This window comes from Leiobunum rupestre, chromosome 7 (assembly GCF_980474605.1).
Source record: "Leiobunum rupestre chromosome 7, qqLeiRupe1.1.hap1, whole genome shotgun sequence".
Classification (NCBI taxonomy): Eukaryota; Metazoa; Arthropoda; class Arachnida; order Opiliones; family Sclerosomatidae; genus Leiobunum; species Leiobunum rupestre.
This window is the reverse complement of record NC_143390.1, coordinates 45515363-45542732: the sequence shown is the minus strand read 5'-3', so window position 1 is coordinate 45542732 and position 27370 is coordinate 45515363. Positions and strand designations below refer to the sequence as shown.

Below are 27370 nucleotides of genomic sequence, written 5' to 3'. Positions count from 1 at the left end.
TTAATTAGCGTTCTAATTTAACAAAGAAAATGTAATAATAATAATAATAATAATCAGCTATGCTTATACCCAAGGCACCACCTTAGGCCTAAAGCCCCATTTTCAATCACGATTTTTCCGAACAAAAATCACGATTTTGCGTCAAAACCAACTGCGAGAAGCAGATATCTAAATGGATTTGATATAGGCTTATTTTGAAATAAAAGCGCATCAAAAAAGCAAAAGCGAAAAGCCTGAAATTTATCGTAATTGAAAACGGGGCTTAAGTCATCAAGCGACTTTTGAAGCCATTAATTCAGGTGGCCGGGTTATAATGCGTAGGAGGGTGGTGGCAAGCCCTGCATGCCACGCGATCGAGCCAACTGCTCCCTACACTAACCTAAACTAAAATATTATATTATATTATATATTATATAATATGTGTCCCCTGTGCCCCCACCTGGCTACGCCACTGACACTAACTATTACCGTTAACCTCTACAAGTTTTTATGGAAGGCATGTATAAAGGCATATTTCTTTTATCCGTCTTTATTTCAAATGATAAACTTTCGAATATCTGGAATTAGCGATTTCGGGCATGTCCAAGCCGGCAAAGAAGACCTTCAATCAATAGATTTAGATCCACTAGAGTACAATGTCGTGGAAAGCTAGTTCATCCTGCGGCTTTTACAGATTAGAATCCGAGAAGAGACTCATCTTCCGTTAGCTCAGGAAGCGTGAAAAACAAGATGTCACGGACATTTAAGTACACACAATCCTCCATTGTGTTAAAACGTACCAATAAACTTGTTATGTTGACTCGATTCTACTTTTGCCATTACCTTGTAAACTACGTTTTTGGCTTCCATGATGTACTAGCTAAGCGTAAATCTTCCATTTTTCCAATTGCCTATCGCCATCTAGTATCAGTATTTAATTTTTTTCCATATTTCGAAAAAAGTTTATAATTAGTATTTTCAGTTTACAACGATCCCCCAAGAAGTTTATAAATGGCTGAATTTTTGTCTGCTAAACAGACCTTATTGTGTTTAAGAATAGGAAATCGTCGGCTAAGCAGACGAAATTCCATCAGTATAATTTTTTCTATTAATAATGGTGCGAGGAGCCGTCAATGCCCAATTTCTGGGCCCCTAGTGCCAAAAATTTATATAGTGACAGCCAAGGCACTATATTACTTAGTACCGATTTATGTATTTATTTTCCTATATTTTCCTAATGGGCATGTGAGGAACAGTCAATGCCCAATTTCTGGGTTCCCCAAAAAGCATGCAGTGAACGCGACGGAAATATATCACCTACCGATTAATTAATCTTTTTCCTTTATTTCCTTAGGGGTGCGACGGATAGACATTTCAATATCTGGGGCCCCAAGTATTATTTTTATTATTATACAGCGGCGGCGGCGGCTACGCACAAGGTGAAAATAGTACCTACAAATCCCTATTGGATTGTGTGTATAAAACGAGAGATACAAAGGTTTATTTCAGTTTCACCAACACGATAGACATAAGTTTGATACGTTCTGTTTTCCCAAAGCCAATTGTTTTGTCTGTTTCGCCCATAACAACATAAATCATTTCTTGGCTAAGGACTGACAACTCTCCCCGAGTTACTTCTAGACTTACTTGTAACCTTACAAAGTGAAGTATACCAAATCTTTAAAAAACTTTCTGCGGATGTTTTGGTAACGGAATGTTTCTGAATGTAATATCTCTAGCACTGTTTGCGGTGGCGCCATCTATACTTAGTTTTAATCTCACAAAAGAATCTTAGTACACATTTCCTGTAAATGCGTTCCTGATCCAAATCCCAGTAAATATTTGAAACGATAAATATCGAATTAATGAATACATTAAATAAAATAATCGTAGAGCTACGAGCCAAAATTTGCATTATATATTTGATTACTTAAATATGACACACTTTTAAAACTCTGATTTGGATCAGTGAGCGGCGAAATTATAATACGACAGTAATTCGTTGTATAATTTCACACGAACCAACGTGGTGTGCGACCAACGATATGCAACAATTTTGGGGTCGTTCACAAATTACGTAACGCAGCCGCGCAGTAAGGGGTTTAAAAGGCGTTACTTTTAGCAAATAGGGGGAATATTGGGGGTCACTCAAATGTTACATGACATAGCATAATTAGTGTTCGGAATTGTTTATTCATTATCCACAAATTTTACGGTTTTTTTTTTTAAAGTTGGTAAAAAGAATATCATTTTAACTTATTTAATTATGTTTTTTTACGCAACCAAGCATTTATTTGAATAAAAGTGGTATTTATTTGAATAAAAGTGGTATTTATTTGAATAAAAGTGGTATTTATTTGAATAAAAGTGGTATTTATTTGAATAAAAGTGGTATTTATTTGAATAAAAGTGGTATTTATTTGAATAAAAGTGGTATTTATTTGAATAAAAGTGGTATTTATTTGAATAAAAGTGGTATTTATTTGAATAAAAGTGGTATTTATTTGAATAAAAGTGGTATTTATTTGAATAAAAGTGGTATTTATTTGAATAAAAGTGGTATTTATTTGAATAAAAGTGGTATTTATTTGAATAAAAGTGGTATTTATTTGAATAAAAGTGGTATTTATTTGACTAAAAGTGGTATTTATTTGAATAAAAGTGGTATTTATTTGAATAAAAGTGGTATTTATTTGAATAAAAGTGGTATTTATTTGAATAAAAGTGGTATTTATTTAAATAATTGTTTGTTTTATTTAAATAATAGGCTTATTCACTTTCGATTATTTAAACATTTTACAAGTTTTATTCAACTATTGGTTATTTAAATAAATATTATTTAAATATCGCCGAGCTTATTTTATTCATGGATAAAAATTAATCGAATGCCGAGCACTAAGCATAATTCTGTACCGGAATCTTAATTAATAATTATTATTTTCTTCTACAGTCGCAGTTGTTTTTCTCATTAATAATAGTATGATTCTTTTTCTAGAGGTAAAGCAATAAATAAAATTAATTGATTTAAAGGTTTATAAAAATAGTAAGCTATGTTTATCACCTGCATTGCAAACCGGCCTGAGGCCCTTTTGACAGATAACCACTAGCTATCCTTAACTAACTATTGCTTTTAAACCTCCGCAAGGTCTTATGGAAAGAGGAAACCGACGTACTCGATGAAAAATCCCTTTAAAAGACAGGGAGATAACTTGAAAATTCAACGCGGAAGGAATTGTTCCGAGTTTTTCACCCAGCGCCACAAGCTGGGATCGAACCCGGGTTATTCTTGGTACGAGTCGTTAGTGCTAACCACTTCGACACCCTGCTATTATAATTAAAGGGGTTGTGTACGACTAAAAAGTAGGTTTTTTTGCGTTTGCGAACAGCCCTTTTCTAAACATTTTGGTTAGTCGAAATATGCCTTAAAGGGTGTATGAACTAAATCTAAAATTCCTCTGCTAACACTTGTTTTTAAACGTAAATAGTTCCCATCACCTCAGGGCCCTAGCTTCCGTTAAACCACTGGCAGAAATTTAAAAATCATTGATCCAACATATAAATATGAAAAATGCATATCCAGGGCCGGACTAAAACCTTGTGGGGTCTCAGGCCCCAGCTAGTTTTGGTGTCCCCTTTCAGTGACGAGCGAGCGAAGCGCTCCCGCAATTTATAATTGACCAATGGATGAAAAATACAATGTAGACTTTGCGGATATTTTAGTGACGTTAAAAAATGATGGCTTTACATGGTATCGAAAAATGTGGACGCAATTACTATAATTACTCCAGAAAAAAATATTTTGTGAAAAGTAGGCCTAAATGATAATATTTTTGTACTTTTAATTTTTTCGAAACCGCTTGGTGCTCTAGGCGCAGGCCTAATCGGCCTATTGGGTAATCCGCCTCAGGATACATCCATCCACAACAGACGTTCAAAAACAGAGGTTTCGTCAAGGCGTATACGAAGGTACCAGTAAAAATGGACGTAAAATCACGGTTGAAAATTGCAAAAGCGGAAAACCGGGTAAAAAGAAATGCGGCCGAACGAGAAAAGAAAGTGAAACTCGGCCATAAATCCACCCCTCCCGTCACTCCCCCTTGTGTAGAAAAATATAGATTTTTTCGCACTTATTTTTATCGCTGCTTGGGCCCAGACAAAAAAGAATCCACCAAATGAAAAATAAAATAAATTCGCCCCGAAGGAGAAAGCAGTTTTTCGAATCGGCGTGAAATCCCCTCCACTCCGAGAGGCGGATAAAGTTTGGCTTAAGAACCAACCTGGAGAGTCTTAGGTTTTTAGCCGCACGAGTTTTGACACCTGTCCTATAAAATATCGCGTAAAGCGGATTGGGCGGACAATTTTTCGGCGACAAGTTGCAAATATCGATTGGCCGGGACAAGTGAGCGAAGGAGGCCCAATCGGAAGTGGCGCTCCGGATTAGAGCCGAGCGATTCCAACCCTCCCTCCCGTTTCCGGTCGAATACAAATCGACAGCGAATTTCCGCTCGCCCGTTTCTTTTCCCTATATTTATTTTGATGAATTGTAGGCTTTCATGAAAGCCGGCGCCGCCACCAATGATGACGCCGGATTTATAAATGCCGCGTTTCTATTGAGTTTCTTTTTACATGTACTCGGAGATGCTAGCAACAAGTGGCGTAGATTTTATTGTACTGATATTTTTTCAACTTCTCCCTAAAATTTTACCTTTTTAGATTACTCTATTGTAGTGCTCGGAATTGTTTATTCATTATCCACAAATTTTCCGATTTATTTAAAAAACTTTGGTGAAAATAATATCATTTTAACTTATTTAATTATGTTTTTTACGCAACTAAGCATTTATTTGAATAAAAGTGGCAAGCCCTGCATGCCACGCGAGTCAACAGCTCCCTACACTAACTATTACCATTAACCTCTACAAGTTTTTATGGAAAGGGAAACCGAAGAGCTCTGGGGAAAACCCCTTAGACCAGTGGGGAAAGAACTTGCAAACTCTACGAAGAAGGAGTAGTTCCGAGTTTTCACCCAGTGCCACAAGCTGGGATCTGGCTCCTCTTGCTGCGAGGTGAAAGTGCTAACCACTCCGCCACCCCACACGGCTTGATGTTGACTACCAGCAGAGTTTCGCGAGCGAGAATTTTCGTTGTAAACCACGCCCATCGAAAATGATATTTGTAATTTGTTTCTAAACTTTGTACACTATTTTATGTCACTTGGTGAAATTATTTAAAATCATTTAATAGGTTCCTGCAAAAAAAAGGTCCGCCACCCCACCTGTAGTGGGCCAATAATAGAAGTGTTGGTGTTCTACACCAAATGACCGAGGTTCTATTCCCTTTAAGCTGTTTTCCAAATGTATTTGCATTTGCAAATAAAACCATCGGAGACGAACTCGGTATAGATCCAGAGTTCTCGAATACGGGCCCGGGCCCTGATAAAATACTAATTCGGGACTACAAAAAGAGTAATTATAACCGGAGGAAACTTTAAGTTTAGCCAAGAGAAACTTCTACAGATTCCCATTAATAATTCATTAACGCTCGTATAAGAACACAGAAAATCTAATTAAAAATAAACGAGATGGCAGTTTGGAAAACTATGTCTCGGGAAAGCGGCTTTACGAAACCAACTATAAAGGCGACAATTCCCCGTGGACACAAAGCGACAATCGCCAAACAGCCATAAACTGGGAAAGACTTCGAATCGGAAAAGTAACGAGGAAACGAATAAATGGAGAATTTGACATCCAAAGAGTCAAGCGAGTGTTTACATTGAGCAAAACAAATAAGTCGAAAAGGGCAGTGTTAGAGCAAATACAGGAACGAGAGAGCGGACGCCGACACTCTTAAGGATTCCTCATCATCAAAATCTTTCACGTTTTCATCGATTGATCGTTGATGCAATTTTAGGCACGTTTTCCGACTATTTCTATACCACGGTGAATAATCAAGGATTCGTTTAGACAGCTTTCGCGAGTTTCGAAACAGAATGAATAAAACATGTTTTAAACAACCATTTTAAAAGTGCAATTTGTTTTAACACGTTTTGAACAGATTTAAACTTTTAATATAAGATCATTTTTTAACCATGTATTGTAAGATAACCTTTCAACAATGTTTTTGTAAGATAACCTTTCTACAATGTTTTTGTAAGAGAACCTTTCTGTAATGTTTTTGTAAGAAAACCTTTCTATAATGTTTTTGTAAGAGAACCTTTCTATAATGTTTTTGTAAGAGAACCTTTCAACAATGTTTTTGTAAGAGAACCTATCTAGAATTTTTTTTAAATAGCTTTTCAACAATGTTTTTGTAAGATTAACCTTTCAAACAATGTTTTTGTAAGAGATACCTATCTAGAATGTTTTTTTTTAAATAGCTATTCAACAATGTTTTTGTAAGATTAACCTTTCAACAATGTTTTTGTAAGATTAACCTTTCAACAATGTTTTTGTAAGATTAACCTTTCAACAATGTTTTTGTAAAATTAACCTTTCAACAATGTTTTTGTAAGATTAACCTTTCAACAATGTTTTTGTAAAATTAACCTTTCAACAATGTTTTTGTAAGAGAACCTATCTAGAATTTTTTTTAAATAGCTTTTCAACAATGTTTTTGTAAGATTAACCTTTCAAACAATGTTTTTGTAAGATTAACCTTTCAAACAATGTTTTTGTAAGAGATACCTATCTAGAATGTTTTTTTTTAAATAGCTTTTCAACAATGTTTTTGTAAGATTAACCTTTCAACAATGTTTTTGTAAGATTAACCTTTCAACAATGTTTTTGTAAGATTAACCTTTCAACAATGTTTTTGTAAAATTAACCTTTCAACAATGTTTTTGTAAGATTAACCTTTCAACAATGTTTTTGTAAAATTAACCTTTCAACAATGTTTTTGTAAGATAATCTTTCAACAATGTTTTGGTAAGAAATCCTTTCTATAATGTTTTTGTAAAAAAACCTTTCAACAATGTTTTTGTAAGATAACTTTCAACAATGTTTTTGTAAAATAGCTTTTCAACAATGTTAGTGTAAGATAATTCTTTTTAATAATGTTTCTTAGGAACCTTTCGACAATGTTTTGTAAGATAATTTTTTCAACAATGTTTTTGTAAGATAATTTTTTCAACAATGTTTTTGTAAGAGAACCTATCTAGAATGTTTTTGTAAAATAACCTTTCAACAATGTTTTTGTAAAATAATTATGCCGCTGTGTTTAGAACATATGTTTTAAATTAAGTTGATTGTTTTTTAGTTCACTGAGAACGTAGGCGTTTATATTAGCAACCGGCTTCCATGATCTTGGGTATTAGCCTATAGCTGATTATTATTATCTTCTTGCTAAGCTATATATAAACCATAAAACCCTTATTTGATTATTAGAGAGTTTCCCGATAAATTTATCTGGCGTCGGGAACGTCGGGAACACACTGCAGGAATCCGGCATGTGAAACTAACAAATAAAGGTTTTGTGTGTCACTTTTTTTTCTTAATGAAGTTTTATTGGGTGCATATGGCACCATGGCCTTCTCACCATTTTTTCAAAGTTAAAAAGATGTGGTTGGTGCATGTGGCAACGTGGCCTTATCAGTATCCTTTTTGAAACATAGATGGCGCCGTCAAACACTTTGAACAATTTAGTTTCCGAATATTATAACGCTTCGAACAAGCGTAGACACGACAAATTATATTTATTTTTTCATGACGTCATTTTGGAGGGGTTTGGCTATTTCCGGCTTTGCTCGTGCCCTAATTGTGGTAGGGCATTAAATTTAACTGCATATTATTTTCGTGACGGTATTCTTTCATAGAAGCCCTCATTCGGCTCTCTACCTAAAATATAAATAAAATTGCTGCCAAGAGAAAACGGCCAGAAACTTTTGATTGGGACTGTACATGTTTCAAGTGAATGGCATTTGCGGTGTAGAGTAATGGCAGTGCTACGTCACATGACGTCACCCATGCTTTTTCCTATTCATAAAAAATTCGCGCCCACAATGGCAGCCATGGCCAAAGCTACGGAGTACTACTACTTTATAGAGAGATGAATACTGCTATTTATACAAACCGAATTTTTCGAGTTACCTGGTTTTGGAAATAAGGTAGCGAATCACGAACGAATTTTTTTGGAGTTAGATGGCACCTGTATCAATTGGTTCGAAATTTAAATATCACAATAGAGGATACGTGGGTCAATTGGGTCCCGCAAATTGGCAACCAAAAACGTAGTTCACATAATCAGTACTAACTAAAAATATAATTTACAACAAAGTCGGTCTTAATTTAAAAAAGTTATCTGCATTTGAAGTCGAAAATCGCCAGAAATTAAATCGCCAACAATTACTAAAATGGGCAAATACCCTACTTCCGGGGCTCCGATCTCATAAATGTTAGCAATGCCGGCGAGGACATGACATTTGCAATTGATTGACGTATCATGTATCTTTGTACCTCTTAACGTACTGCGAGAAATCGTGCTAACACCGGCGGACACCATACGTGAAACTAAAACACAAAAACCCTTTAGGATTGTATGTAAAAACCAAGAAATTATATATGTATATACTTGGAATGACTAAGGTTGAATTGCAAACGTGCTGATGGGAATGTACCTGGCCGTCACGCGTATCTTCAAATTCATTAATTATGGACTAATCTACTTTTTTGCGTATTTTATCATCCTTCTCACAGTCCATAGGTGGTCTCTTCTAACTTAACTTATCGTATATACTATTCTCCACCACACTCCCCCCTTTTCGGCTTTCCGTTGCTATGCAACGCGTTTTGAAATTTTTAATGTTTAGGCTTAGTTTCTCTTTTCGATATAACAGTCGCCAGCCAGATTTCCCGCACGGTACTGATGAGTTCCAAATAGAACGAAACCGGTCTACCGTTGGAATTTCTGGCTATTTTATTTAGTTTTTATGTAGTTTATTACTCGAAGATCTATTTGATCCGAGATTCGCTCGAAGACCTATCGGTACGAGTTATTAGTAAGTTTTTTAATTCCTTCAAATTTGTGTAGGATTTAGAAATATTATCCCTTTTAATTATGGACTAATCTACTTTTTCGCGTATTTTATCATCCTTCTCACAGTCCATAGGTGGTCTCTTCTAACTTCAAATTCATAAACATTGATAACACTTATCTTTGCAAAAAGAAATAAGAGTTTCTGAAGGTATTTATTTTTCAAATTAGACGCGTTTTGTGTGGAATTTATCAACCCGAGCGTGGCTGCTCTACCAAGTAAGAGAATGTTTTAGATGTAGAAATTTTGAAAAAGATGTCGCTACTGCCCTATCGTCGTACGTTAATTTTCTTCTCTCCAATACAACGCCGTTACCATGGCCCCTATGGTAGACCCTTACTCATGGGGACCTTATGATGGGCTTATGATAATAATAATAATAATAATCATCTAGGCTAATACCCAAGGCACCACCATACGCCCAAGTCATCGAGCGACTTTTAATGCCTTTTAAACAGGTGGCCGGGTTTCAACGCGTAGGAGGGTGGTAGCGAGCCCTGCATGCCACGCGAGCTATTCTTTGTTTAGCCTATTCTCGTTTATATATGTCCAAAAATATTGAGCTGGAATGAAATTGGGGCTAGTGGAGGGAACGTGGACGTGGCGTTTTCTCCGATCCCGTTATAAATTCCGAACAACGTCATCGTAAATTTCAGTCGGAGTTTATAGCCCCCGAGGCGCCCTGTTATTTAAATCCCGAAAACTAACCCGCCTCAGCGTGTACCGGAAATGGAGGTAGCGCCTCCCAGAACTTTATTATGGACTGTATAAATCAAAACGCTTCGGTCAGCAACTAAAATTAATATTCACCTAGCTCGCGTTGCCTTACAGTTTAATTCGCACTCGGGGCCATCTTCTTTTATGGATAAAAATTTTTGGCTCGTCTTGGACTGAACGGAAAATTTTCAGGCCTATTCCAACGAATCAACATTTTGGCCAAACTTTGTTGTTTAGTGTCGGTTACTTTCGCGTTAACCGACGAAGTGAAATACTCGTAATGTGAATGTATAAAATATTTTTTAATGCATGTGTGGGACACACTTTAAACGCTTTTGTTGGCCACGTTTTGAAGAACGGCGGGTTTTAATTCACTCCAAATATAATTATAATAAGATGATGGAAGATGGTATTTTTGGCATAACTAGGTGTCAATTACAAATACTGCCAGTTCTACCAACAAACACGGTTAATCAAAATGCAAAATACTTTCTCCACAACTCAAAATGCAAAATGTAAAATTCAAAATACTTTCTCCATAACTCAAAATGCAAAATACAAAATGAATTTTGAAAATTGGTAAAATGTAAAATAGTTTTTGCAACTCAAAATAAAAATACAAAATGTTTTCCCAGCGTGGGAAACGAGGGGCTAACCACTCTTAGAAAATCTGTACACCGGATTACGCTTAGATTACCACTGCCAAAGGCAGAGACTTCAAAGATTACGCGTAATCCCATTAGTACAGTCAAAGGTACGGCTCTGTACACCGATTACGCGGAGTGATCAGCCCCTCGGTGGGAAATAAAGCGGTGGCACTGTACGAATGTTCGTCTACTTCTGAGTAAGGGAGCGTCCATTAATTACGTGAGGCGGTTTTTCGATCCCCCTCCCCCCTTGGTGAGATGTCGTGAGATATGGCTCGACCCCTTCCCTCCCCCTAATATCACGTGATATTTTTCAAAATGCGTATTTTTAGTGTAAATACTTTAATATGTATTTGATTGCGTTGGATTTATATAAAAAAAACCTAATTTGCTTAATTAATGATATTTAAGACTAGTATTTTAGACAGAACGTAGTCTAGAATCACAGTGAGAAAATCGAATACAAAAATATTTAAATTTTCACCACGTACACTTGGGCAATAGAGGTCATAGGGCATGCTGATGAAGGTGTGCAAGGGTTGAATTTCTTAATTTAACCCAGTTTTATTGCAATTATACACTGTTTCTTGCGAAACCCCCCCTCTCCTCCACGTGAGATTGGGTGAGATTCAGCTCGATCCCCTCCCTCCCCTAAGCGCCTCACGTAATTTATGGACGCTCCCTAAGTGAGTCACTGAGTATCGCTATTTATGATTACTTGGGAGTAAATCGCAGACCAACTTTCCCTACAAGAGCTGCGATGATGGTACCCAAGTAAAAACATTTTGAAAAAGCATTTTGAAAATGTTTTAATAATAATAATAATAATCAACTTTTAATGCCATTAATTCAGTTGGCCGGGTTACAATCAAATCTCGACCACTTTTGGTGTTTCTCAAACAAGAGTCAGCAACAAAGTGGAGCAAAAATAATTACTCAAGTTAATAGGCCTTTAGACTTCAAATGTCACACCTAACATTTTCCTCAACTTTGTTGGTTCTATCACAGTTTTCGATTCAAGTTGGTAAGACGTTCGTTCATAGTTGCTGAGATTTCAAAATTCAGAAATTCTTAAACAAAAACCTTTTCTACTACCAAATATTTCAATTTACAATATTCCGGTAATTTAATATTAATATTTTAATTTATCTTTTGCGCAATCAAAATTATTAGATTTTATTTGGAGCTAAAAATCTTTCTCGATTCACGCGGAGCAACTTGGTTTGCAACACCCGTTGACCAACAATGTTTTGCAAAACTTTTATCTCGCTAATTCTATTTTTTAAATTTTGTTTAAGTAACGACTTAAATTTGTTAAAATCTGTGGCAGTGGCTTCACTAAGGTCGGTGTCACTCTTGGATTATAATTACTAGACAAAAAAAGTAGCGTTAATAGAATAAAAGATGAAAATAAATATATTATGATGGAAGTGTCATCGCTTCTAAGGATGACAATCACCAAGGGGTAAGACAGTCTCAGATAATCTGTACACCGAGTTCGTGCATTTAGGACTGTTAAAGGTACATATGTTCAAGAGTTCGCGAGTTCCATTTAGTACTGTCAAAGGTACGGCAGCGTACACCGAGTTCGCAGAGTGTCTTACCCCTCGGTGACTCTACTGATCCTTGTGTCTTTGAAGAATTTCAAATAGGTCTTAAACCTTAACGCCGCTTCTGGAATTTCTATAGGCAATTACCCTCGTTCTTCGAGTGTTTAAAACAAAGTTTAAAATAGATTCGTAGGTCTTGCGAAGGTCTGACTCTACAGTAAAGCGCCCGGAGCTGAGAGGGTTATTAATTGAAATTAGGGGGAAGACGTTGGACCAACGGGGTTAGACCTGGCGGACGTGGACACGTTTGGACGAGCACACTGGCGGGAGTCCTCGGGGATTAAACCGGACTCTTCCGTTGAAAGGGATGTTAAACATGATTAAAATGCGGGAGTTATCTCAAATTTGATAAGATAATACGAGGCTACGAAGCGAAAGGCGAATTAAAATGTCCCACGTTATTTTCTCCGTCCGAAATTTGGTTTCGAGTTGCGATCTCTATATTTTTAAGGAAAAATAGCCACTTGGGAGAAAAGAAAATTAAAGTTTACACTCGAGTTGCTGTGTACGCTAACGTTCCAAGGTTGATATTAGATTTCGCGAAAGCGTATTAAGAATTTTATTGGTTTTCTAATTTATTCTTAAAGAGAGTAGAAAGGTTATTTAGAAAATTGGGGATAGTAATTGTGACTTAATTTAAAATCCCTATTTCCAAATTTACAATCTGAGGTTTTATAGTACAGTGTCGAAATCAGGATTTTAGTTCGGACGGGAATACAATTCAATAAAAATAATTAATAAAATATATTGTACATATCGATCATGTATTTGGCGGGCATGGGCGATCGATGCCCCCATATCTATGATACTGGTATCTTGGATTAATAATAAAAGCTAACGCTTAATGGATATTTCACTCTCGGTTTTCAGCGTCCACCAAACTTTGGGATTGCTTTCAGCGCCATCTGTCGATTTATCGCGTTTTGGTGGGACAAGATTTTTAAGGATGGCGCACGTGTTTCTCCACGTGGTGGATTATTACCCTATGTTATTCTCTCTTGTATAGAAATTATAATTGCTTGGAGTTTTACTATTATTATTATTACCGTCTTCTCGAAAGTTTGAAACACGCCCGCAAATGTGTTGAAGAAGGTATACGTGTGAAATATCCAGTAAGCGTTAGCTTTTATTATTAATCCAAGCTGGTATATTACGACATGAGTTTTCTAAGTTTACACTAATCCTCTCTGATAAAAATAGGGGCGCTTACAGACTTTTCACCCTAACAGTCAATCAACAGCCCTTTTAGTAGCACACACGCGTAATTGGTTGATCTACCCATAGATATATGAAAGAGCATAGATAACTTACGCTGAATACGGACCCGTGGGAAGAACACGGAAGATAAAGCTAGCAGAAGATCCATATTTTCTGGATGCGCTACGTATAATGTGACATCTATCGGTGATCAAAACTAGTATTTGGAAAAATGTATATTAGGCCTAATAATGTTGATAACCCTATTATAGTAACGTGAAGTTGAAGTCACTTATCATTATTTTCTTTTTGGTGGAAAGATGGCGCTATAACGAATCGCATCCAGCAAATACGGTATCTTCCCATTGCGCCGAATCCCATTCGACCGAATTCCCATTATACCGAATTCCGCCAATGTTTTTGATGAAATTAGCCCAAAGGCGGGTTTTGTATTTTTCTAATCGACCGACGCAATCTTCACAATTGAGCGACCGCAAAAAAAAAAATAGTTTTTCTTTCTACTCCTTTTGATATTTATGGAAGCGTTTTAATACATTTTTAAGTCTGTTAGGTTAGGTTAGGTTAGGTTAGGTTACACTGCATGCTGTTCTGACAAATGCTGAAACGGATAAAACCGAATCCTAAACCCGGAGAAGTGCGGGTTTTTCGGTCGAATGGGACAATCCCATTAGACCGAATCCTAAATTCGGAGAAGTGCGGGTTTTTCGGTCGAATGGGACAATCCCATTAGACCGAATCCTAAACCCGGAGAAGTGCGGGTTTTTCGGTCGAATGGGACAATCCCATTAGACCGAATCCTAAATCCGCCGAAGTGCGGCTTTTTCGGTCGAATGGGACAATCCCATTAGACCGAATCCTAAACCCGGAGAAGTGTGGGTTTTTCGGTCGAATGGGACAATCCCATTAGACCGAATCCTAAACCCGGAGAAGTGCGGGTTTTTCGGTCGAATGGGACAATCCCATTAGACCGAATCCTAAACCCGGAGAAGTGCGGGTTTTTCGGTCGAATGGGATTCGGTGCAATGGAACAGATTCGAAAATACGCGTTGTCTGCTAGCTGTCACTTCCGTATCAGTCCCCCGTAGAATTGTGGATCTATATTATTTCATACATCTATGGATCCACCATTGAACTACTTTATTCTTCCTTTGAGGCTTATTCATACAAGTCAACAGGTTGGCAAAACCTTTTTAATCAATAACCAGCTTCGAGCCGACATTTTTTCCCAATTTGTTGGTGAGCGTAGTTCACACGGTCCACGAAAAGCTCTGAGATTTTGTGCGTTTATTGAAGAAGAAAATTACTGCCTCTACTGTAAAATATGTAAATTTATAATAATTAATGTATTTATTATTAATATTATTAAGTTTTGTATAATTAATAGGATGTGTATGAAAAGTATTTCATTTAAATATTTGTAGCTCCGCCTATAGGTTGTAAAAACTAGGAGTTATTAAAAACTTGGCCAACAAAAGAGATTGTGTGACCAACACGTTGTTGAAATATTTTCTCAATTCACAAGGAGCAACTCGGATTGCGACTCGTGCTGACCGATAATGTTTTGCTAAAATGCTGGCTCGTCTCAATGGGGGCCTAATGGAGAAAACGTTAGAACGACATGTTGCTGATTATTATTATTATTATTATTATTATTATTATTATTATTATTATTATTATTATTATTTAAAGACTCGGTACTGCAGACTACTGAAGAACAGACCTTTTTGTGGACAGTGGAGCGAAATTGCAACATGTTGCGTTCATTGGTAGGATTATACTTAATGATATCCGCTAAACTACTGGTGCACTTTTTGGGTAACGTAGGACTTATGACGAAAAAGAAAAAGGTTGAAGCAAATTCTTAGCAGGTATATCCACACTCATAACGGAATCCAAGGAAATAACACATCATGTAGTAAACTAAGTTTTGGCACCTGACGGCGCCTCCCAACCATCTATAACGCAACCTAGAGGACAGCACCAAGCCTTACGCATCAAGTATCGTCAACCCGATATTAATCCTGCACTCCAGCTCTTCAATTACGGTTCCCAAAAATCCTATTTTGTACTTTATCTTCGAATTCTAGGCAGCGCAGTTCAAACATTTTATTCCGTTCGTCGTTGGTCTATCTACACCAATCTTTCAAAATATTGCCAGAATTCGACGCAGAGGTTTTCGCCCGGTTAGAAAACCAAATAAATGGAACAAATTTCTAAAATATTCTCAAAAGCGGTGGCTTATTCAAAAGGTAACTAGTTTTCTATCTTTTAATACCTAAATAACACTTTTATTACCTAAATAACACTTTTATTACCTAAATAACACTTTTATTACCTAAATAACACTTTTATTACCTAAATAACTAGAATAACATCAGTAGTTTAGCGGATACCATTAGGTAAAATTGTACCCGTTCACTAACCAAGTTAGTAATCTTTAATAAGGCAAGAAACCCCGAATTAGCGTCTGCAATTACTTCGAGGGAATACTACCTCATGTAGTTGGTGTATAACACCAAAACTTCATTTTTCGGTTGCTTGTACGCTGACACATATTTTAAGAGGATTAAAGACTTTAGAAAACTGTTCGTACTACTCAATCCGACTCAATTTCTGTCTGACTGCGGAATTGCGGAAAAGCGAAATTTTGTAATAATGTGGTGTAGAATTATAGTATAAGGTATCCGTCGCCATTTTTTTATTATTTTTTTTAAACAATCAATGGACAATACAATTTTATTTAAAATAAACCCCCACTTTTCGAGAAACATTGAGAATTTATGGTATATTTTCAATATTAAAAATTACGTTATTCTATCCAATATAGGTAGAATATAAAGAGCCATTTTGGACTTGACGATAGCCGGAGTAATGCACCTCATTTTTATTGGCCGACGAAACGTCGCAGAAATAGTAGAAAATCATAAATAAGCACCTATATTATGAAATTTCCAAAATTCTTAGTGCCGTGGGCAATACGACTAACTAAATTAAAATTAACTAGCAATATTTTGGAAAAGGCGTATTTTTTATTTTATTTTATTTTATTTTATTTTCGGGTACGTTTTAGCTTATTTTTGGGTAGTTTTAGTTATTAACTGAGTGTCGGACCCCTCGTATACAACAGTGCTTACGCGCCTACGGCGCGCGTACATCAACCTAACCTAACCTAACCTAACCTATCTCTAACCGTAACCCTAATTTAACCTAAGCTAAGAATTAAAAGACAAAACTGGGAAAAAAGACCTTAAATTAAATAAAAATAATATTAATCATTATTTGAATAGCAAAAATATTAAATCGTAGTTAAGTCCAAAAGTAGTAAGACTACCGACGTGTACCCTAATATCTATCAATCTATCAAAATGAATTTGCTCTGTATATTCTACCTATATTGGATAGAATAACGTATTTTTTAATTTTGAAAATATACCATAAATTCTCAATGTTTCTTGAAAAGCGGTGGTTTATTTTAAATAAAATTGTTTGTCCATTGATTGTTTTAAAAAAAATTGAATAAAAAAGAAAATGGCGACGGATACCTTGTACTATAATTGTACCTAATGGGAGATCCCTAACAAGAAAAAAATAGCTTTAGACGTCACTAAACGATTAATTTTAAATTTTCTTTTAAGCGCGATAAACCAGTGGATATAATTTTAAAGCAACTAAACAATTTTCCAAACGCAATATATATGGCTAATTTTATTAAAATTAAAGTAATTCTACGAAACAATTTCTTTGGAAATTTTCGTAGGAAACTCCTACTTTGCAGCATGTTTCTATAGAAATCTGAAATAGGCGCTACTATATTTCTACTATAATTCCTTGAGAGGTTATAGTCCCTTTAAACAAAGCCCAAAGCGAATTAAGTCACTCGTTTCTACGAGGAGTTTTATAAGTTCGAGACTCTCTCGAGACAGGCGAGAGCGAATTATTAGATAAATTGTTTTAGCGTCGAGGAACTTTTACGAGAAAGGCTGAATTAAACGCTATAGAGACTTAATGGACGGGAAACATCGGCAGCCGCTGCAGCGCCGCCCCTCGCGCCCCAAAAGTTCGCCCAGAAAATGACGGGCCTAGAGCTAAAGTCAAGCAAGTCGAAATACGTTATTTTTTAAAGAAATTCGAAACTCCAGTGCTTTAACAATGGACTGACTCATTGCTTATTTTTTAGTACATTTTACCAAAAATTACGTAATAAAAATAAGTATGACAAGTAGCAAAAATTATTACAGAACTGATTTTTACAGTTATTGCGTAATAATGTTTAGTTCAGTACAAAGCCCCCAAGTGTCTAAATATGTCCCAAGACGATAATATGTTACTCAGTTCGGTTTCAGTTCCAAGCCGGAGGTCATATGGGCGCGAGTTTCAGTAGCTAAAATAAGAACAATTACCATTGAAACGGTAAGTAGACAAAACGCTATGCTACCTATGACTAGAGTCTTTGTCCGAGTCGGTCTGGCAGCCCTTTACAACCGCCCTATACTGTGTATCAACTCAACTTCACTTTGAATTGATACTGCCGAATCTAACGTTTCTTACATCTCTTATGGTACCTTTCACGTCTGAAACGTGTCCCGAGGGCCGAGAGAGAGAAATTTTGGGGTTTGGCTCCTCGAATCCCCCCCCCCCCCCCAAAACCTATACCATATTTGTTCAAGGTCAGTTTCAGAGCCAAGGGTAGAGTTTTGTTCAATAAACGCCCCATTAGTTGCCGTCTTGACCACTCGGTGGCGCCTCCGCCCAAATATTTTCTCTCTATACACGTTCTGACGTCACGAAACCCAGACTAAGATATTCCTAATTTTAAAATTTTCGATTGACTAAAATAGATGTTAAATATGATACAAAGATTGAAGAAGGTTAAGTAGATTAGGGTGGTTAGCACTTTCGCCTCGCAGCCAGAGGAGCCTGGTTCGATTCCAGCATGTGGCACTGGGTGAAAACTCAGAACCACTCCTTCTGCGTGGAGTTTGCAAGCTCTCTCCCCACTGGTTAATGGGGTTTTACCCCGATTTCTTTAGTTTCCCTTTTCCACAAAAACTTGTAGAGGTTACCGGTAATATTGAGTGTAGGGAGCTTTGAAGGGCTTGCATTATACGCATTATAACCCGGCCACCTGTTAAGGCCTAAGGTATTGGCATTTTTAGCTTAATTACCAGATATGTTTCGCGACGCGCCTACGAAAGGAGATCTGGGGTATAGAATTTGGTGGTTGTGGGCCTTGATTTTGCCAAAATTTTCCTAAATTTTCCTTGTCACTTGGCGAAATGTATTCCGAATTTTTCTTAAAAAAAAAGGTTAAAAAACGTCAAAAACTTTTTACCAGCTGACCGAAATTTGGGGGGCTTCTCCCCCCCCCAGAGACGTCCCTGTTTGGGGTGATATACGGGTGCACATTTGGTGTAAAACGGAAAAGTATCCAAGGGGGTTTCATTGAAGCCACCGCTTGCTTTAAAGCAAAATATCGTTCTTCTCAAATAGTGGTTTGCTGAGTTGCTTGAGTTTGGCTATCGGCTAGCGAGTCCAATGGACAATTCTGGCCCGCAGGCTTCAACGTGACCCATTTTTCCCCGCGACAGACTTCTCTTTGATGCTAAATTAAGAGTCTTAAATGACGCTATTAATTTCATAAAACTTACTTTACGCAAACCTAAATGTTTCTACCGAAAATGAGCGAAGATAAACTGCACCCTGAAACACTTAAGCGTTAATGAACCCGGACTACCGCCTAACAACCATATTAATTAATTTTGAATGGTTAATTGCGCATTGGAAGTTACTTTACGAAGATATTAAGTGAGTATTTAAAAAGTCCTAAGCGTTATTTTGGCATAATGTAAATAAATTCCAACTAAGGTCAAATGTTACCGTAAATATCGAGGTCGCCACTATAATAGAAATATTACTTAGGCTAGGCATAGAAACCCAATTCAAACGCCACCTGTCGGTGATTTATTTTAAAATATTTTTAACACACGGTAGATTAGAATCTTCTAACTAATTTACTATTATGGTTAAATTAATTAATTAAAGGGGAATGGTCAAGCTTTAACCAGTTAGATAACCCTATAGCCCATTAAAAACTAAAATTTATGGCGAAAACCGCATCAAAAATATTGAGTGGTTAATTTTTAATAAAATAAAATTTCGGGAAAAATAAAGCACGCGTCCACCGCGACAACTGGTGAGAAGTCGGTGAGACAGAAAAACAACGTAAAAGCGCGCGCTGCTGAAGACGCAAAAAATTTGTTTTGCACGCGCGGCGCGTTCCAGTCATAAGAGACTTAAGCCTAAATTGCGCGATTTTAAAAGTTAGGATAGTTCGCAAATCGCTCATACGGGGCTAGAGGCGCTGGCGGCAGCCCCTAAGATAACGGCGAAAATTCAAACTTTTTGGGCCAAAAGCTATTTTTTCAAGACAAAAAAAGGTACGTGTTAGTATATTGAACGTCTTGTTAATCTTTTGATACGGAAATAAGGCCATATTTGGAAAAGCTTGGCCGTTCCCCTTTAAACATTTAAATTCAGTTTGAACTAAAGTTGTATGACCTGAAGTAAGGGTTGAAAATATTTCCGTAAAATTATTTACGCATTTTCTTAAAAAATAATTTTAAAGGTTCTTACGACAGATTCTAGATGGCGCTATAAAATTGAGGGGAAATTTAAAGTTTGAACCTGTAAGAAAAAGCAGACATTTTTCTAGCGCAATCAAATAAAAGGGGGCATTCACCTCTCTGGTCCCACCCCTTCGCGGTTGCCTATGTTAGGTAGTACATCATGTTAGTTTAGTTGGGAATATAAAATCGTACTTTCTCCGTAACCTAAATACGTTCGTAGTCAAAAATGCTAGCGTAGCTCTACCATTATATTATTTTGTTTTATCGCCTATGATAATTAAGAAACAAACCTAATTTCCTCCTAAGCACTCGCACTAGTAGAAAAAAGGTTGGAAAAACAAACTTAATCCAAAGCTTGAAAAATAAAATAAAAAAATCAATATTAAATTTTTCATAGTTTTTTTTAAACAAACATGTCTCTTTTTTTTAAAGAAAAATGAATCGAAGAAAAAATATATCCAAAGTGAGAAAGAAATATTATTCCAAACAATTCTGGAAAGATGGATAAAAGAAGCCGAAGAGTGTTTTTTTCTATAACTCTTTTAAAATGAAACTCTTAATTTATTCTTTATATCGTGCCGTCAGCAGCAGCGCCCCCACTGGCGAAACAATGCCAACTCAAAGAATAGAGACATTTTTCATTTCCCTTCCTTTTATTGGTGACGGTGCAAATTTAATCTTCACCCAAGAATAATAATATTGGATTCCTCCGATGAGGATTAGAAAGAACGCCCCATCTTTTATTTATGTACAACTTTAAAGATTTCAATCTGAAGACAAGCTTGAAATTATGTTAAGCCTTGAACGTGTTTAGGATACTGAGGACGTACACTCTGTTTAAAAAGTCTTCGACGGGTGAAATTTTTGCCCTCTTTTTAATTCTGCTAGAAAACTATAATAGATAGATCGATGAAACCAATTGCAACTATTATTTATTTTCCAATATCTTTCGTTATTTATCGGTTTCGTCCACCAAAAATTAATAGTTTTGGCAGCTACCGTCAAAACTCATTTTTGACAACTTTTTAAATATTGGTTCTACGGCACTGACTCGCGCGTTTTTGAATTCACAATGGTCGATTCATATGTAGAAAGTGGAAAATTTTTCCCTCTACAACCAACGGTTGAGAAGTTATCGCGTTTACAAACTTTCGTCGAAATTGGGAAACACCTAAAATGCATCAAGCGATTATTAATAACGCAACTTCGACAGCGATTCAATAACATTGAAAATATATTTAATTAAAGGCCGGTTTAAAAAAAACAAATCCCAAGAACAACTTGGCAAGTGGTTTTAGGAATATCCTTTTTTATACGCTAAAGCTTTTAAAAAGCTATTTGCGTTAGAAATTGTTTATAATAATGGTTACCACAATTTTAAACCAGCCTTTAATTAAACATGTTGTTGGATCGCTATCGAAGTTACGTTATTAATAATCGCTTGATGCATTTTAGGTGTTTCCCAATTTCGACGAAAGTTTGTAAACGCGATAACTTCTCAACCGTTGGTTGTAGAGGGAAATTTTTTCCACTTTCTAAATATGAATCGACCATTGTGAATTCAACAAGTCGGCCCAGGCCGTAATATTAGTTCCACATCAGTGTATTCGAATGGGCAAAGCCATACACCCTTAGTAGACACAGGTAGGCAAACTAATACAAAGCTTTTGAGGCTTTGTGATTTCTTATCGTTGGATATATAAATTGCCACCCTAAGTGAAAGGGTGGATGCCGCCCACCATCAGGAGACCCGGGTGGGCAAACTAATATAAAAACTGCTGAGCCCATGTGATTTCCTATAGTTAGATATACTATTTACCATCCTATGTTAAAGAGAGGCCACCGCCCACCCTCAGGATACATGGGTGGGCAAACCAATTCATAAGCTGTTGAGGTCATTTATTGACTTAACTTGCAAGGTAATTTGACAAAAAGCTATATTTTAAATTTCGATCTATTTGTGGTAGAGCTATAAACGGGTAGTCTTTACGTGAACTTGTAAGTTAATATACCTAAGTTTTGCGAATGGTATACGGCAAAGATTATCGTAATAAAAATTTACCTTCATAGATATAAAACTACATATGGTGGGCACACTCGCTTAAGATGCCTCGCTCGAAAGTGAGTACTCGAATAAACGAGCTCGAAAATTTAAAATGTTCGGGTGGTGAGCAGTGGTAGGTGGGCACACTCGCTTAAGATGCCTCGCTTGAAAGTGAGTACTCGAATAAACGAGCTCGAAAATTTTAAATGTTCGGGTGGTGAGCAGTGGTAGGTGGGCATACTCGCTTAAGATGCCTCGCTCGAAAGTGAGTACTCGAATAAACGAGTTCGAAAATTTTAAATGCCCTCTTCCCCATATGTACTTATAAATGCTCTAAAAGCCCCACAATGAGATACTTATTTTCTTATTTAAATAAATCAACAAGAGACATTAAAAAACTTCATCACTCGTTACACCAAACAAAAGGTTCAAGACAAACTACGAGTTCAATCCACACTGACGAACTTCCTTTTGGGTAATAAAAGCAATAGAACCATAGAGAAACAATTATACATTGAAGTCACTATCGGGAGAAGGTATTATATTATTAAGAACACACGTACGCTTAAAAAGTTAAAGCATTGAAGACTCTATTTCCCTTCACACACTTACGTACCGCCATTATTAATTATTGGACTCCCATACTCATCCAAAAACTAGGGGCATTCGGGCATATGTAGTTTTATATCTATGAAGGTAAATTTTTATTACGATAATCTTTGCCGTATACCATTCGCAAAACTTTTAACTTACAAGTTCACGTAAAGACTACCCGTTTATAGCTCTACCACAAATAGATCGAAATTTAAAATATAGCTTTTTGTCAAATTACCTTGCAAGTTAAGTCAATAAATGACCTCAACAGCTTATGAATTGGTTTGCCCACCCATGTATCCTGAGGGTGGGCGGTGGCCTCTCTTTAACATAGGATGGTAAATAGTATATCTAACTATAGGAAATCACATGGGCTCAACAGTTTTTATATTAGTTTGCCCACCCGGGTCTCCTGATGGTGGGCGGCATCCACCCTTTCACTTAGGGTGGCAATTTATATATCCAACGATAAGAAATCACAAAGCCTCAAAAGCTTTGTATTAGTTTGCCTACCTGTGTCTACTAAGGGTGTATGGCTTTGCCCATTCGAATACACTGATGTGGAACTAATATTACGGCCTGGGCCGACTTGTTGACTGTGAGTTCGAATCCCGGTTTCGCCAAAACTGCAAATTATTTTCGCAGCGCCATCTGCCGTGTCGTTGCTTTCCACACCAAACAAACAAACAAACACACAACACTTAACGACAATCCGTCCATAGCAATAGTCCCACTTCGATATATATATATCTCGATGTGGAACTAAAAACGCGCGAGTCACTGCCGTAGAACCAATATTTAAAAAGTTGTCAAAAATTAGTTTTGACGGTAGCTGCCAAAACTATTAATTTTTGGTGGACGAAACCGATAAATAACGAAAGATATTGGAAAATAAATAATAGTTGCAATTGGTTTCATCGATCTATCTATTATAGTTTTCTAGCAGAATTAAAAAGAGGGCAAAAATTTCACCTGTCGAAGACTTTTTAAACAGAGTGTACAAGCGTACGTTTCAGGACCGCTTGCGTGTTCTACTACTTAATAGCCTATCTCGAACCACGGACCAAGAATCTGGGGACTTACTGAGGTACACCAAAGATAATCTAGACTACGTACCCTAGATTGGAAATACGGCGAGATTCCTACGGGCTCCCGTCTAACCTCGCGATTCCCTAGTTGCGGGGGGCAATGTATTAGCGAGGGGGTAAAAAGTCTGAAAAATTCAGTTCGGTTCAGTTTTAAATCTCGTAAAAATCGGGACTGGAGGACGAGGCCCGAGGTTTCGACCAAGTTTCAGCGTAAATTTTCTTTATTTTACTGATTGGAATTTTATTTTACCAAGGTGTAAATATGGGAAAATCTTGCCAATTCAAAAGTTGTAAGAACTATCACAAATCATCTTTAATCATAAGTTGGGTTAAATTGAAATTGTAGCGAAGTTTATTAATAACGTTGGTGCCTTCAATTGTAAATATGGACAAGTAGGCCTAATGGAATGCTTCATTTGTCATCATTTTTTATTGGATTTGCCTTAATTAGAGATCGGCGTTTGAATAAGAAATTATCCAATTAATTATTTTTATTCATAACCGCAAATTATCCAAAAAATATACGAAAAAATCGATTATTTTTGTATGTTAAATCGTTGTTTATTCCTATAAAATGTTCATAAAAAACAGTTAACCAAACTTTTTATGGTTAATCGAAATTTAGCCCGTTAATTTATTCGTTCCGCCGACCTCTAGCCTTAATTTTTTTCTAAGCAAAGCTGTTTAAAAAGAATAAAAATATAGAAAAACATTTGAAATTAAGCATTTAAAACTTATTTTTACAAAAGGTAAATCAGTAGATTCAATCTCTTCATTGAGCAAAGATATTAATTTTGAAGCGTTGTTTAAAGTTTACCCCTGAAATTATATTTAAAACAATTTATGACTACATCGATGATAATTAAAATTGTAATACTAACCATTCGGCTTTTTAGATTCGGGTTGTTTATTTTGACAATAAGCGTGATCTATTTTTAGCCCGAGGCCCGAACGAGGACACGAGGTCCATATATCGAAGCAGACGAACCCGCTGAAACTTTTCAGACTAAACTTCCACCCCCACCTCTCCCACTAGGGAATCGCATGAGACAACGCTTTTCGCGTACGTTTCTACCCCCTGGGTACACCAGCCGCTTTGAAGCGCCCAAGAATTCTGTTCAACTATCACTACGAGAGGTTTAGTCGGGGCCTAGGCGGCTTAGGTTAGGCTTAGTTCGTTAAAATTTTAAACTTAGAAATTAAATGGATTCCAGTTGATTTGATAAAATAAAACCTCAGCCGTATGCGACTTACTGGTTATTTTTACTTAACAGAATGGTTAATTACCATTACTTAAACTTTTAAAGAACCAATTTCAAAAATAAAAGCTCAAAAACTTATTAAGCCTAATCATTTATCCGACAACAACGGCGCCATTTTGTCAAAATTGAAAGTGAACGCTCCAGCTTCTCTACGAAACTACGTCGGAAATCGACTTCAGCGACGCCAAGTTTGTCCACATTGAACTAAAATTAGCCGTGATTTTCCTATTAACGCGTGCTTTTTAAAGCCTGAATAGTGAGTCCCCTTAGATTCTTGGTCCATGCTCGAACCTAAATTTTTTAATTTGTATAGCACCATCTGGTACCGACATTTTATACTTCGAGAAAAAGTGTATAATTAATAACAAAAAAGTTCAATTTAAAGTCGAATTTAATGTTTTAATTCGTCGTAATTCGGCCGTTCCAAGGCAAAAAACCTTGTAAACGCCAATATTTAAAATTTTTGAGTTAGTAGTAAATTTAAGTATAAATAAGAATTTAATACCAATTGTAAACATTTCCCCTTACAACTTACATTAGAAAGAACAAATAATATCTTAAATTTAAACAAATTACGCTTACAAGATTTGCTCATAGGCCAGCCGATATATCAAAATAGTTTTTAAATTATTAATTATCAAGAAAAATATTTCAAAGCAAATCCCTCATAGATTTAGTTTCTATTTCAATTTGAATTGCGAATTTCAGTCAAACCTTAATAATAGTACTGTAAAAGTTTCTATGCGTACGTCCTCAGTAAACTTCGAAAATTGATTTATCTTGAAGTGTGAAAAACCATTTCATAAGCTAATGCATTTATACTCTCTGGATTTAAGAAAGTACTAACCCTATTCACACGAACCAATATTTTTAATTTATTCGAATTACATTTTTGAATAGTAAATTTTTATAAAGTTGGGACGTTTTTTAAAATTCTAACGTTCTTAAATATACTGCTTAAAATATTCAGATTTAAATTATTTATCTCATCAGCGTAACATTTCTCATGTTTTTACTGTTTTCTTAAATGCCTAGCTTTTGTTAAAAAAAATTATATTTATCCATTATTAAAAAAACTAAGCTTAGTAAGTATTAATTTGTTTAACGATTAGTTATGTATTTACTTAATTTATTTAAAATATATTTATTTTATTTCATTAAAATGTATTCATTTCATTTGTTTAAAATTAATTCATATCAAATTTCCAGACCCTTAAAGACCAAAAAAACTATCCATAACCATTGAATCTACGACTTGGGTACATTTGTTCGAATTTCATTCGTCCGAACGGTGGTACAAATGTCCGAATGATCATTTGTCCGAATGCCGGAAAACAGGATCGTATGTCCGAAAACGTATTTCATTTGCCCGAAAAATTTATCACAACTTTTGTTGGTGATTTAGTCGTTCAATTTATGTTAACTTTACTGGCGAATTTCATTTGTTCGAATAATCGTTTGTCCGTTTTTTCGATCATTAAGAATTGTTTTTTTTTTAAATATTGTTAATATAAGAAAATAGTAACATTAACGTGAACATAACCTAACCTAAAATATCCACAACATTCAACGCAATTCCCACTTACTATATCGGCCAAAGGAAAAAATTTTAATTCTTGCACTAAAAAAAATCCGGATTAAAAAAAAACAGCAATAAGAAATACTAATTTAGCGACAGAATTCGGACAAGTGATGCTACCGATTCGGACGAATGAAACATTTTTTATTTTGGCGGTTCGGACGAATGAAATTCGAACATTTGTTCCACCGTTCGGACGATTGAAATTCGAACAAATGTACCTACCCCGAATCTACTAAGATTACTAAGTTTAAATAATTAGCATAAGTATGTCACTTATTATCCCGTTGATTTTTAATGATAGTCTATTTTGTCAATCACGTTATAAAACATGACGTGGCGAAGGAAGCCTCCATTATCTGTGGAAGTGTTAGCTAATCGATAAGCCTACTTTTTGAAAATTTAAAACGATTTCAACCGTAAAAATAAGATAAATTCCGTTTACTTTGGCAAAATGGTGATCAATTATTTAATAAGAACATAAAATTGGAGGTAGTTATTTTCGAATTTCAGACTTCAGTGCGTAATTGCTATCGCACTATCCTGGCAGCTAGGAGCAACAAACACAACACCCCACACAACGAGAACGCAACCCGTCAAACTTCGTGGATATTCTTGCGTACGTTTTTCATTGGCTAGACGCTTTAGCGCCTGCTGCCGTCGGAAGGGGCAAATTCGGAAACTGTCTTCCCCCCCGCCCGTAAAACGTTCGGCGTAAAGGCTCGTGACGCTCGTCCAATGAAATTCGTACACAACCCTTCGTTAGCGTGTTTAAAGGCTAGCTGCGTTCTCCTTGCGTTTGTTGCTCCTAGCTGGCAGTAATTTTGCCAACGAAATTGAGTATGGTGTAACAAAGGGTCCTCTTCTGAAACTTCCGATTACGAAATCACTCCGTGATAGGATATCATATGCCGAAATCATTCAGTGTCATACTTTCTATTACTTTACTTATAATAATAGTTAATACATTAGAAATTT

At 36.1% G+C, this 27370-nt stretch overlaps 1 protein-coding gene across 4 annotated transcripts in view; it reads right to left on the bottom strand.

Annotated features, from left to right (window-relative positions):
* LOC149936512 (putative 3',5'-cyclic phosphodiesterase pde-5) overlaps positions 1-27370 on the bottom strand; it is a 151730-nt gene that overhangs the window by 66499 nt on the left and 57861 nt on the right. Inside the window, exon 1 of one of the 4 annotated variants that reach the window (XM_090153135.1) lies at positions 13293-13380. The exons of the other annotated variants lie outside the window; for them this stretch is intronic. Within the exon in view, the coding sequence (XP_090009261.1) occupies positions 13293-13347 (55 nt within the window). The 5' untranslated portion in view covers positions 13348-13380. Of the gene's footprint in view, positions 1-13292; positions 13381-27370 lie in introns of those variants that run through there. 4 annotated transcript variants of the gene reach the window in all.